The sequence below is a fragment of the Ixodes scapularis genome, unplaced genomic scaffold (genome assembly GCF_016920785.2).
Source record: "Ixodes scapularis isolate PalLabHiFi unplaced genomic scaffold, ASM1692078v2 PGA_scaffold3__209_contigs__length_174095766, whole genome shotgun sequence".
Lineage (NCBI taxonomy): Eukaryota > Metazoa > Arthropoda > Arachnida > Ixodida > Ixodidae > Ixodes > Ixodes scapularis.
Genome location: NW_024609868.1, coordinates 16,176,574 through 16,189,647, shown reverse-complemented (window position 1 = coordinate 16,189,647; position 13,074 = coordinate 16,176,574). Strand labels below are relative to the sequence as shown.

At 42.1% G+C, this 13,074-nt stretch overlaps 1 protein-coding gene across 1 annotated transcript in view; it reads left to right on the top strand.

Moving 5' to 3' along the window:
• Nucleotides 1-13,074, top strand: part of LOC8024748 (voltage-dependent calcium channel type A subunit alpha-1) — a 99,507-nt gene that overhangs the window by 28,473 nt on the left and 57,960 nt on the right. The window contains exons 16-23 of the mRNA XM_029991193.4: nt 504-604; nt 2,308-2,444; nt 3,743-3,825; nt 4,242-4,335; nt 8,468-8,657; nt 10,223-10,329; nt 11,533-11,632; nt 12,255-12,415. Of these exons, the coding sequence (XP_029847053.4) occupies nt 504-604; nt 2,308-2,444; nt 3,743-3,825; nt 4,242-4,335; nt 8,468-8,657; nt 10,223-10,329; nt 11,533-11,632; nt 12,255-12,415 (973 nt within the window). The remainder of the gene's footprint in view (nt 1-503; nt 605-2,307; nt 2,445-3,742; nt 3,826-4,241; nt 4,336-8,467; nt 8,658-10,222; nt 10,330-11,532; nt 11,633-12,254; nt 12,416-13,074) is intronic.

Sequence of the window (13,074 nt, the reverse complement as noted above, 5' to 3'; positions counted from 1 at the left end):
TCGAAATTGCGTTTGTGCGGACTCGGTCACGCAGTGCGGGTCAAAGAAATGCGGTTTTTAGCTTGCCAAATAATAAGCTTTTATATAAGCATCTAAAAAGTTTAAGCTGTATTTTTAAGTTAAAGTGCGCCGTTTACAAAGGAATACCTTATCTTATTAAAAATTAATATGAAAAATAAGACTAACACACCTTACGTTTTATCCTCGCATGTCCACTGGCAAAAATAAATGAATTCCTTAACTTCTTCTCACTACGGATCTCGTATTATCAAAAATACCGGAGATTCAAGCTTATCAAAATAGAAAAATGCGATGTGGCGGACAGTAAATCTAACGGTGGACATGAAGCTCGGTTTTGGCAGTCCTCTCTTTTGTTGCTCTTGTCATTAACTTTTTGCTGTAAACACTTTTTTTTCTTCTTTGAAGTGTTTTGTTAATACATTGACGATAACCTAACCTAAACCAAGCCAACTACGAGCCTCCTTGACACGCCCCCTCGCCAGACACACTGTTGAACGTGTTCTTGGCCATTGCCGTGGACAACCTGGCTAACGCCCAGGAGCTGACCGCAGCCGAGGAAGAGGACGCCGAAGAGGAGAAGGAGGTGAAGCTGTGGCCTTTCTCAGCTTTCTCGAATCTCGCTATTGAACTGATCGAGGGTAGTCAAAATACTCTAAAAAAAAGCCCGTGAGTCTGCTTTCCCGCACAACACTCGGAGAGCCAATCATCGCAACTTACGGAGGCAGCTCAGCAAATGACAATGCCGAAACATATTTAGACCAAAAAACGCAGTCTGAGTTGTGACATTATTAAGCAATGCAAAACGTCACGCTTACATTTCTTAATGTCACAACTCAGACTGCGTTTTTTGGTCTAAACATATGTTTCGGCATTGTCATTCGCTGAGGTGCCTCCGTAAGTTGCGGTGATTGGCTCTCCGAGTGTTGTGCGGGAAAGCAGACTCACGGGCTTTTTTTAGAGTGTAGGAGGTACTCAACGGGACATTGTCGGAGGTTGTTCGTAGCACACGCTCGAAACTATCTCTCAGGTATCGTCTACCAAGAACAACGATCCTGAATGGATGGAATGTACACTGCTTGCGCATAATCGTGCATTCCTCATAGCGAAAATAGTTGTTCTTGGCGTAGGATAAATTAGAGCTAGTTCTGAACATGCGTTGCGAGAGGAGAAAGCGATGTCTCATGAATACGCTTTGCACGTCTGAAACATTTTGTTTTAGTAGACTATGTGTATACTGTCATTTCTGCCGTGAAGTTGAGCGTCCGCGACGTAAAAACGACAATGGCTGCGGTCACGCTGGTTGTGGCGGTACGTCGCAATTTCTATGAACTGCCGTCCATGTCGTTAGAATTCGGGACTATGATCATATGTTGCGCCATCGAAACTGAAATTTAGCTATGATAAAGAAGAAAGAAAAAAAAACTTGGCTAGCGTTTTGGTCAAAAAAGCATTATAGACCCGTAGTGGGGATGAAGCTAGCTTCACAATTAACAGCTCCAACATCGCAAAATTCACAAATAATTTTAATAAAGTTGTCGCCATCGAGGCGGAGAGTAGTATCCGGAAAATTATAACTGCCACTATACTTATAGTGGCAAAATTATTCGCCACGCGCCACTTGAAATAATCTGACACTGAAAGTTTTTGTTGTGGCTACTTCGCAGTTTATAACCGGGATTAATGAACTTGTGAAGTATATTTACCATCGACAAGAAATAGGCCTCGTTCGAAAGTGAAGTTCACTTGAGAAATACTACACTAAAAGTCAGTAGTAGACAAAAATAACGTAATTAAACTTACAAGGCTACCATAAATCCACAACGGCTTTCACTGTAATGTCATCGTATGTAAATTCTAAACGCCTGTTCTAAGCTTTCGGCTACTCCGCCTTTCGACGGTGTCTTCTGATATTTCGACAAGCGCGTGTGACTTGCCTGTTGAACTCACAACTCTATAAAGACGCCACCTAGCGAAAAAAAAAACTGAAGTGGTAACAGGGGAGCAAGCACCTGATGATGTGCGGCGGAAACTGGAAAGGCCTGGCGGCGGAATCGTGAAACAAAACAACAAAAAAAAAGGGGGGGGGGGGATTAAATCTACGGCTTTGAAGTTTGGAGCACCGTAAAATCCCGAATGTATCCCCTCCCACCACGGAGATATGAAGGCAGAAAATATGAGGTGGGCGATCTCTCGGGGAGGGGGGAGGGGGGGAGGTGACATTGCGGTAGACGCGAGCCTCGTTGCGGCTGCTATTGAGAGTTTTATTGGCCGCCATTTTTGTCGCAGAGGGCCAAAGAAGAGTTGGAGAAGGAAATAGCAGATCTTCAGATGGCGGCAGGTGCCGGTCTGGACCCGCCGCAGGTGAACATCTGCCCGCCTTCCCCACAGAGCAGTGCCCCTGTGAAAGGAAAAAGCTTCCAGTTGTAAGTGCTCACGCTCTTCGTTCTATCTGTTGTGTCAGTACTCCGTTCTTTCTTTTAAACTGTAGACCTCCAGACCTAGAGCTTCATAACACAGGTTGCACCGCGTTGTTGCAATTTAGCAACCACTACAAGTCTGCGAAGATGTAGCGAGAGATGGCGCTTGGATACGACGACAAACGGGCCAGCTAGCAAAATAGCACTGGCCTGGTGGCGCAAGCCGCAGTCTGATCTAAAGATTTCACCCCTGTCTATCCTTCCACCTATTTATTGACGGCGCCGTGAAAAGGGGGAGAGTGAAGAGGGGGAGGGGGTGTCGGTAGCGATTTTGTTATCAGTCTAATCGGTAAAAAAATCGAAATGTGGTGTTGACATCGTACACCACTGGGTAACTCTGGAGACTCGTTGGTTCCCTGCAGCTTGTCTTGCTGCAGGGAACCAATGACACGTTTAAATAACACGTATCGAGACGTTTAAATAACGTGTCAATACTTTCCTCTTAATTCCATCTTTAAAACTGGACTCAGTTTGTAACTGTTGGTTTGAGAGATAATATTTTGCGTCAAGCAAATGTAACATACCGGATAGCGGCACCAAACACAGCGTTTCCTCACAAGCCTACCACAGATCTGGGTAGCGTTATCTGCATCCTGCAATACCACAATATACCAAAACGTCAATGAGAATTTAAACAATAATACATGTTACTCCTTTCATTCAAAACTGTACACAAAATTTTCTAGAATAGTCCTTCAAAAGCGCAGGACTCCTTTTGGAAAATATTATATTGTCAATATGATTCGCTATCTTGGTTATTATATTTCGTTCAGTTGCTACAGATTGATATATTATTTCATTTGTCAATATTTTGTTGCCGCTTGAAATAAAATATCATTTGAATACCTGACCCATCTTCCGTGAGGCGTTTGGTTTTATTGTTTGATATATGCACTTAAGGATCACAAAAATCTCTGACAGTCTGAATTGCAGGCCTTCTCGTTTATCGCAGAAATGCTCAAGCACTTGTGTAAGTGCAAAATTATCTTTGCGCCTACACGGTTACAAAAAAGTAACTTCTCCTCTTGTCATATGGTATTGACAGACAGTGACTAAAATAAAGTGAAACGAAAGTGAATATCAGTTATGACTGAGTTATACACATGTACCTAAAAGAGTAAATACGTTAGTCACTTGTAAAATTCGCTAGGTCGACTTTTGCTAACAAGGTACACTATAACATATCCTAGTTTAATCATTAGTTTCTAAACTGACCCTTTTTGTTATTTGTCTCGGCTACCTAGCGGCGGGAGCCAAGATAATCAGACAGGAACCGGCTCCAAACTGAAAGGAACCAACGACAACAACAACATTGATGCGGACGACGGTAAGTACTTTTTTTTTTGTGTGTGTCTCTTATCTCAGTCAGATCAAGATGGAACACGTCGGTTTATGATCGAGATCGAACACGTCGGCTTTTTTCTTCAATGGCTTTTTTGTTGAGTTAATTATTCGAAATTAGTTATCCAAAGCGGTTATGTTTCCCGAAAGGAAACCCCGTGATCCAAGCCTGCTCCCTGCCATGTCTTCAGCTTCAGCGATTTGTGACTTCAGCAAGTCATGAGCTTGCAAATATTTGGTTCTTACAATTGATATGGTGGAACACACAGGCAAATAGTAATCTTTAGCGTATCTTGATGATACGGTCCCATATACGCTCTGAAAAACACTGTCAACATGGCAGCGTACACTGGTAATCGTGTCTTCAACCTCTGATGTGTCTTTTTTTTTTTTTTTCTTCAGACTACGCCAGAGGGGACGATGAGGAGGACGAAATGACTGGCCCAAAGCCGATGATGCCGTACTCCTGCATGTTTATTTGTTCTCCTACAAATCCGTAAGTCGAAATTCTGCTTTCAGTAGCCTCGGTGCTCCTAAACCGATTTTACCGCAGCTCAGTTGGAACGCTACAGCTGTCTTCTAAGGTCCAGAATTTTTTCTTTGATTTTCTCCATGCGGGAGCGCAAGTTCGTCTGCTTCTTTGACGGGAGTTGTGGCGACGTCAGAATGCCTAGCTCTGATTGGCTCTGATTGAAGGATAATAAGTAGACCTCAAGGCAGCCTGCTTTGGGGTCTGCCAATTATCCTTTAATCAAAGCCAATCACAGCTCGGCGTTCTGACGTCACCACAAACCTCTGCAAAAGAAGCAGACGAAACGTGCGCTCCGCACAGTCAATGACAGCTTAGAAAGAGCAGGGACTGGCGAACATCTTCTTATCACTCAGCAGCCAATCAGGTTGCAGTATTTGAGGATGAAATTCCCCGAACGTAATAAACTGCGTACTGCGTTTATCGAGCTGTCAGTTAATATACATAAACTTAGGCATCTTTCGGGCTTCTTACGTGATAAAAAGAAGATGGCCAATGCGGCACCTAAGCTCTGGTTCACCCTGAGTCAGAGCGCCATCAAGGGTGGGAAGACACACGAACACGGACACACAAATTAAAAGTGGAACGCCAAGGTACACTCATTCTGCACTATTGGTATAAGCGCTGATGAGATGCACACGCGTGCGCAGCGAGAGCCGTGACATTGCGTTTTTAGTACTGGCTGATTGGTTCAGTTGGTTCGTTGCGTAACGGTAGCTTCATGGTGAAACGAAATGTGCCTATCAGCGTAATCCGGATTACCCTGGAAACCGGATTCCACACATGGCAGCGCGTTGCTGCAGGGAAGCGCCACTCCACGAATTGTTCACTCCTTCGCGTAATCGTTCTTGTTTCGTAATGAACGACGCAAAGGGGTACCGGTGGGACAATAAGACAATTTTGACACTTTAGTTATGAAAGTGGAATAACGTAGGATTTATTTTGAAATTTGAGTGCTGCGACGCTAAGATGCGATTAAAATGTGTAAAGCAAACCGTTACAAAGTTGTCGGCACTTTATATCTCTCAACGGAACTGGATCTGCCTTACGTAAAGTTTGCGGAAAGATAGCTGGGAATCTCGCGCGACGGATCTCGAGAACTAAAGGGCATCGCAAACATAATAATAAATAATAATATAAAAATAACAGTGAAGAACAAATAAGCTTCTTGACCTTCAATGTTGCGAAAACCCGAAATCGAGGTTTTAAGAGGGACCAAACACATAAACCTGTTTCTTGATCGTTAACTTTTCCGGTCTTGAAATATTGCAAGGTTCGCTTATCCGATTTCCATAACCTTTGTTTCTCGCTAGTTTGTTGTGGATTTTTAGATTGGATCGTACCAGTTCTCTATTGATAGAGTCGTGCTTTATTTCGGTAGGGCAGGCGCCATAATAGTATTATGGCAATCAAAATTTTATCAAGAAACTAGACGAATGAAGACCATTTTGGAAGAAGGTAACACAATTATACAAGGACAAATTTATGGCCGTTGAATTCATGGCGAATAAATATCTTGGATAAAAGGACAAAGTGTGACGCAGTTCGCACCAAAAAAAAACACAAGCGCCTTTTTTTTTGTGTATAGTTGTTGCTGAAGTTGCTAGTGGGGTGAATACTGCATATCCTGAGCACCAACTATACCGGTAAAAGTTGAAATCCGTCAATGCCCTGTTTAAGTAAATTTCGAAAGTCGTAGATGTCGTGTTTGTGTTAAACGTGTCGCGCAGTGTAACTTCATGTTGACCAGACCTGGCTTTCAATTTAATTTGACACTTTAAGAAAAACCGACTTTTCACCAGAGTTGACCTTAATGGCCGACCTATAGAGTCGTATTCTGTCAGGCAGAAAACGAGTTCCCGGTTTCCCTCTCTGCCTGAAATGGAAGGGGAGAATTGAAAGAGCGCTTCCCCCTTTCTGACTGCTCGTCGGTCTTTAAGGCGAGCTGAGGTTTCAGCTGAACTGAGATTCAGCTTGCATGTTTGCATTGTTGCAATAAAAAAGACTATTGATTAGATTATGAGAAAATAAAAGCTATGGGTGCTTAAAAACTCGGGTCTACTTTTTTTTAACTTTTGCATTTTTTGAGATGTTAAACATTTTTAAAGTTTGTTACAATGGTTCTTTACTTGGCTTTAGCAAAACTGTCCAGACGAAATAAACCTAATTTACGACGAACACCTATCGCACCTAAATTTGTAAAATAGAAAACCTTGACTTTATCGGAAATAGCACTGTCTCTACTCACTTGTCAAAAAGAAAAACGTTCTGGATATTACTAATATAGCCCTATTATACTATGCAAAAAAAGCAACCACGCACACACACACCAACACACACACACAAAAAAATCTAAAACATTTTACAATTTTAAATTAAAAAATCACCATTTAGATTTTGGGTAACAATGCCAAATAAACGATCAAATTTATTTACGCAAAGCACTAAACTTGCACGAGCTATCAAAAGAACTAAAAGAAATAGGCTCCGACCTTTTCTTCAAAGTCTTTTAATGCATGAAATGCTGTATTTATGAGTAATTGTTTCATTTGTTCGGAAGGCGTTAAACCGTCGTTACGGTAGTGAATAACCTGTTTTCTCTTTTCAATTTATAAATATATGACACCTGACGTTTATTTTTCTGCCAAATTTAGAGGGGAAACTAAGTAGGTGTATAGGTCACAGTACGTCAGGTCACATGATGCCGATTTTCCCCGATAAATTTAGCGGGAAAACTAAAGTTTAGTTTAAAGTAAAAACTAGGTCAAAAGACGTGAATTTTCCCGCTAAATTTAGTGAGTAACCGAATTGGCTTATAGGTCCCGTTTCTCCCTAAATTTAGTGGGAAAACTCTATTGATGATTTTGCCCACAAGATGTGAATTCCTTCGTTAAATTTAGCGCGAATCTTAGTTGACGTATAGGTGACGTGCCATGAATTTTCCAAGGTGTATAGGTCCCGTGACGTCACGTGACGTCACGTGACGACACTTTTCCGCTAAATCTAGCGGGAAAATGCACGGACGGACTTACAAAATTCCGGATTGCAAATAACGTTAAAAACATTTCCCGCTTTAAAATTAAAATTATTTGGAAGGCCCCAGGATTGCTGGATACGCTCGACTATGAGGCCTTACCTCTTCCCCTACCCCGGAACGGATCGCCCCAGAACCTCTTTGATAGCAAGGACCGTCATGTTAGTTGCACAGCGGAACGGCTTTCCTCTGGTTCTTTCGGCTCTCTGTAAGCTGGGACGTTTATGTGCGAGGGTGGACAGAGGTCGTACACCGAAGCCCAAATGTTTTAAGCAGCATAAACACAGGTTTGTTCCTTGCGTAGAAAAAGTGGCTTTTTTTTTTTTTGCTTTTTTGGAAAAGCACAGAGAAGGTGTGTGTACACCTTTTCTGAGCGTGTCGTATTTCGCGCTGTTGTTTCCCTGTTTACAATGCTACACCAACTATACTTACCACTGGTATTTTATACTCGTTTTCACCTCACAAACCGTACTAAATATAAATCCGCCTCATCGTGGAGCACAGCACTACTAAATTTCTTCCTATATGTAAAGAATTGAACTATATGTAGATGGCATTTTAGATTAGATATGTTATCTTACTAAGACGTATGCGCTTCAAACAGCAAAAATCATATTTTTATCCTTCGACAACCATAAGAACTACTTCGCGAGGTGACAACGAGTATCGATGTTTCACGCCACCTATCAGAGGCCAACCCATATCGCGCACGATTAATTCGTTGGCATGCGGTTGAAACTCGTGTCCTTAGCGAATGAACACGATTTTCTTCCGAACATTGACGCAGGTCTTGTATCTTGTCAATGCCCTGTTCTGGACTCTGTCAGCTGACGTTAAAAAAATTAAGAACTACGTCCTCGGTAATTAAAAAAAAATGATTGCCGCCATTTTTTTTTTCATTTTGCTGTGAAATGGTTTATAATATTGTTGCTTTTTTTTGGGGGGGGGGGGGGGGGGTGGGGGGGAGGGGCGGGAAGGAGAAGGGGGAAGGGGAGGGGGAAGTGCTTGGTGACCTCGCGAACAAATATATGCGATTGACTGCGCATCGTGTTTTTGCCCCCGCAGGATCCGTCGAGCCGCCCACTTCATCGTGAACTTGCGTTACTTCGAGCTGTTCATAATGATCACCATATCGCTGAGTAGCATTGCCTTAGCCGCCGAAGACCCCGTCGATGATGAATCGCCCAAGAACAAGATTTTGAACTACTTCGACTACGCCTTCACGGGCGTCTTCACCGTCGAAATGTTCCTTAAGGTGAGACGCCAGTACCCTTTCTTTTTCCAGAGGTGGAGGGAATTTAGGCAGTGTAAGAAAGCTCGTATAGTGAGCAAGTAATAGCCCGAGCAATACAAAGTGGGCACTCAGCCAGAGACCATTGGGTCCCTGTCCAGGCGGGAAGTAGGTAGGCTAGCGATATGCTCGGTCAGACATGTAATAAAACCTACAATTAAGAGCGAAAAAAAAAAGACTCCATTGCTTTTGTGTGACAACCATTTGTTTCTTTGTTTTTGTTTTTCCTGGTCTCATTGTGTGTGTTTTTTTTTTCTTGAGATTCAGCTAGAAATGGCGCAGCGACTACGATGGTGGTAATGACACCTGAGACTATGCATAGCTCTTATTAAAACTACGACGGTTCGCACCTGTTTACATTGTGCTTTTCACTGCGGATACAACACCCAAAAAACTAAAAAAAGCATGAGCTTTAGTTTTGGCAGCTGGTATAGCCTGTTTCTTTCTATTAATAGTTTTTTCTTACCTTGGCTATACGTTTTTAATCAAGATCTTAATAATAGAGCTCTTCTGTTCTTCATTGCAGTGCACAAGAAGTTTGAATCTTGAAGCCTTTCTGTTGAACAAAACACGGGACGATTCACACGCGCTTGCTTATTCTCTTTGCACGTGACAATTATAAATTATTTCACATTCGATAGATTTTTTAGTAACTTTTAAAAAGTTCGCAAAAATTCGTGCAGCCTTATCATTCCAAACTTGTGACCCAAACAGGCTGTCGCGTGTACTGTCCCCGGTTCATGCCGCCATTGTTCATTACAGTCATGCGGATCAGTTAATGACGCTCACACAGCGTTTTATTAGAGCTAGAAATTACGATTTTCGCCAACGCCCTGATCCATTACAAACGCAAATTTGATAATCTGCCAGAGCATTGAATGCATCTATTTGCAAGCCGAGGTGTATCACAATACTTGCGCCTAACCAGCGAGCCCCACTTGTGAGTTCCTTTTTTAGGACCGAAAATTCGACCGTTTCGTAGCTCGGTTACGTCAAGATAGAAAGAAAACTTTACAAAAGAGAAAAATAAAACCCATCTTGCTTTTCTTTTCAAACTATCGCATATACTTTAAGTCTCTGTATATTGTGTTCTTTGTCTTTGTGTCTCTCTTTGTGTTTCATTGTACTTGTGTGCTCGTGTCGCACTGCACGATAAGCACTCCGCAAACCTCGAACCCAAAATTGTTTTGGATCAAACAGATGGGAACGGATAGTTTACTCACACGAGTGCTTCCTGACGTCACGAGATCGCTTGACGTCAAACCACGTGACGTTACCATGTCACCCGACACCGTGGTATTACGGACACGCTCCCATGAACACTCTTTCCGTACGTTAGTTAAATCTCTTTTCAGAATTACTGGGGAGGGAGAGCCGAGTTGAATAATATAAAAAAATAATGTTACGTTGAAAAAAAAATCATGGGCAGATTTACGTGCGCTCGAGTCAGTTGAAGAAATCATTCGTTTCTGAGATTGTCATTGATTTTCAAGGAATGTGTCTTTGATGAATTGTCGGTGCCTTTGCAGATTGCCGACCAGGGCGTCATCTTTCATCCGGGAGCTTACTGCCGGGACTCGTGGAACATTCTAGACGCCATCGTCGTCATCTGCGCACTCATTGCCTTCGCATTTGCGTAAGACCTCCCGCCTCTCGTCTCTGTGCTTTCTGGGCCTTGGTGCTGCCTTTTGGTACACTGTACGAATGGGCTCGTCCCCAAAAGAGCAGACGAATTGTATGCCTACTTTTTAGTACAATTTCATTTTAAGCGAGGAAAGGAAAGAACAAAACCCAGTAGTTTTTTTGGGTTTTTTTTTTTTTTTCTCAATGCGCATTTTTTTGGTTGGGGGGGGAGTCGTGCTTATGCACATGCGTGGTGATCGCAGATGCGGCTGTCCGCCATTCTCGGCAGCGATTACTGGACGGTATAGGTGGGCAGCAACACTGAGGACCCAACGTCTTAATTGGAGAGCGAGCCGAAACTTTGTTGCTCTCCATTCATATGCAGCGAAAATACAGGCATGATAGCTGGTTAAGGCGGCTCTTTTACAAAACCATCAAAATGCTTTCTTACTTGTCGGTTGATAGCGCCGGTCATTCGTTGGAAAAGCCCTTCGTACTTTATTTGTAGACCTTCTGGGCACAAAACATCAAAATAACTTAGGTACCGCTTTGTTTTTCCTCGTATAAAATAATAGTTAATTTTTGAAATATTATCGAAGGCACCACGAAAATTTGCGAAAGCAAAAAGAAGTATTCTTGCTTTCAACGTTTACTTCAGGCTAGCTGAATGGCAAGAGAAACTGCTTTTTTTATTTTGTTGTCGAAGCGAGACAGACCTCTTCGCCTGTCCTGTCTCTGCGTATTTGTCTGCCCTTTTTCCGAGACCCTACCGCAAATCCCCCCCCCCCCCACCCCGTCAATCATGCCTAGGGCTTGTTTTTTACGAAACTTGGTTTCCCTCATTATAGTAGAATTACATTGAAAAATAATAGAATTCACTGAAGAAGGGAAAGTGTAAGCGATCACAACAGCTAGTGTAGGCGAGAAAAGAAACTGCACGTCGAGTAGTGGAATATTAAGAGGACACTGAAAAAATTTAGCGTCATTTTCTCATACGCCCTGTTTTTTAGAGGACGAAAATTTGCGCGTATTCTTTTTTTTTTTTAAGTGAGGACCTACAATGTGCAGTGAGCGTTAATACATTCTTGTTTCCTAGAAGAAGCAACATCATTCTAGTAAGTATTATCCGTTCCTTCCGGAATGTTGTGCTCCCTACATCTTGAATTTTCTGATTAGGATCATTTACTGATCCCGTGCTTTGTTCTGTTTGAAACAGCGGAAGCTCGACGGGCCAGAACCTCAGCACCATCAAGTCCTTGAGAGTGCTACGAGTGCTACGGCCGCTGAAAACTATAAAGCGCGTTCCCAAGCTAAAGGCAAGTTTCCCGTGCTTACTTCCCCCACGCATTAAGAAAAAAGCGTAAGAAATTAAAATAAATAAATAAATAAAACACTGCAAATGTTATTTCCGGTTGAAAAACGAGACCTCTGTGGAATTAAAGTTTACGAAACAACTTCAATGCGGAATGGACGTCTACAATCAAGCAAAATATTTCTTTCCAATCGGCTATAAAATGAACGTAATTCGATGTTAAACTGTTATAAATTTCATTTTGGATTTTGCCAGCCATCGTGTAAACGTTATTAAAAACACTTCACCAGAAATCAGGAAAGGTGTACATCTTCGCCATTTTTCTAACTGTGCAAGATGACTGGATATATTCAGATATTTATTTATTTTTGCTGGTACTTTACCTGCATTTAAGGGTTTGTTGCACGTAATTTTTAACCATATGCCACAAGTCCTCGTTCAGCTAGTGTAGTCGAGGTCTATTAAAAACTAAACACATGCACACTTTCAGTATCTAAGCGAACATGTACCAGCTTGCCTGCTTTGTAATCGTGTATATACATTCTGTATTATATACGCTTCTTGTACTCGTGTGTACAGTTAACAGTCAGACCTGACACGGTACTTGTCATTCTGCTTGTTTTCAGGCCGTGTTCGATTGTGTTGTGACGTCCCTGAAGAATGTGTTCAACATCCTCATTGTGTACATTTTGTTCCAATTCATCTTTGCTGTGATATCCGTTCAACTGTTCAACGGCAAGTTTCACTACTGTACCGACTTGTCCAAGCTCACGCAGCCCGAGTGCAAGTGAGTATTGCATTTATATAACTTTTTTTAAATATGTTACCCGCATTATTCAGAGGGAATTTATGCAAAAGGTACTAACTAAAAAACAAGAACTATGGTGTTGTTTTTGTACGCCGTATAAACCCTCGAGCGATATGGAACCATTTTAACTAAGTTGGAAAATTGCCTGATTTGAGAAAAGCCGATTTTCATTTTTTACCAAATGATGAGTTGCCTTCTTCGCTTAATCGACAGAAAAAATTAGTTGCTCTTGGTACACCTACGTGTTGAAGTTCAAGGTGTGTCTCAAATAATGTATTCATATTTAACGCAATTCACTGGCGCTGAAGCTGGAGTCTTGGCGAGCCAATCAAAATGCCGGAAAAAGGCACGTGACAATTTGCCGTCGTTGTGCACTCCTCCAGTCAAGGTCTATCACGCGATTTATTCCGTCGCTTTAGTTTGGGTTACGGCGTTCGTAGCTTCCGCCCATTGCCAGGTTACGCAGAAACGGCCGATAATGAAGGAGCATAATTGTTATAAGCATTGTGTACCCTCCACGTTTATAAGATGCCGACCAAAATATGATTGCGGGATTAATAAGACGTCTTTCAATGTGAAGTCCTAAATGGTTTGCATTGTCGATGATCTGTTACGTTATGCATCCGAGTTTTGCACAC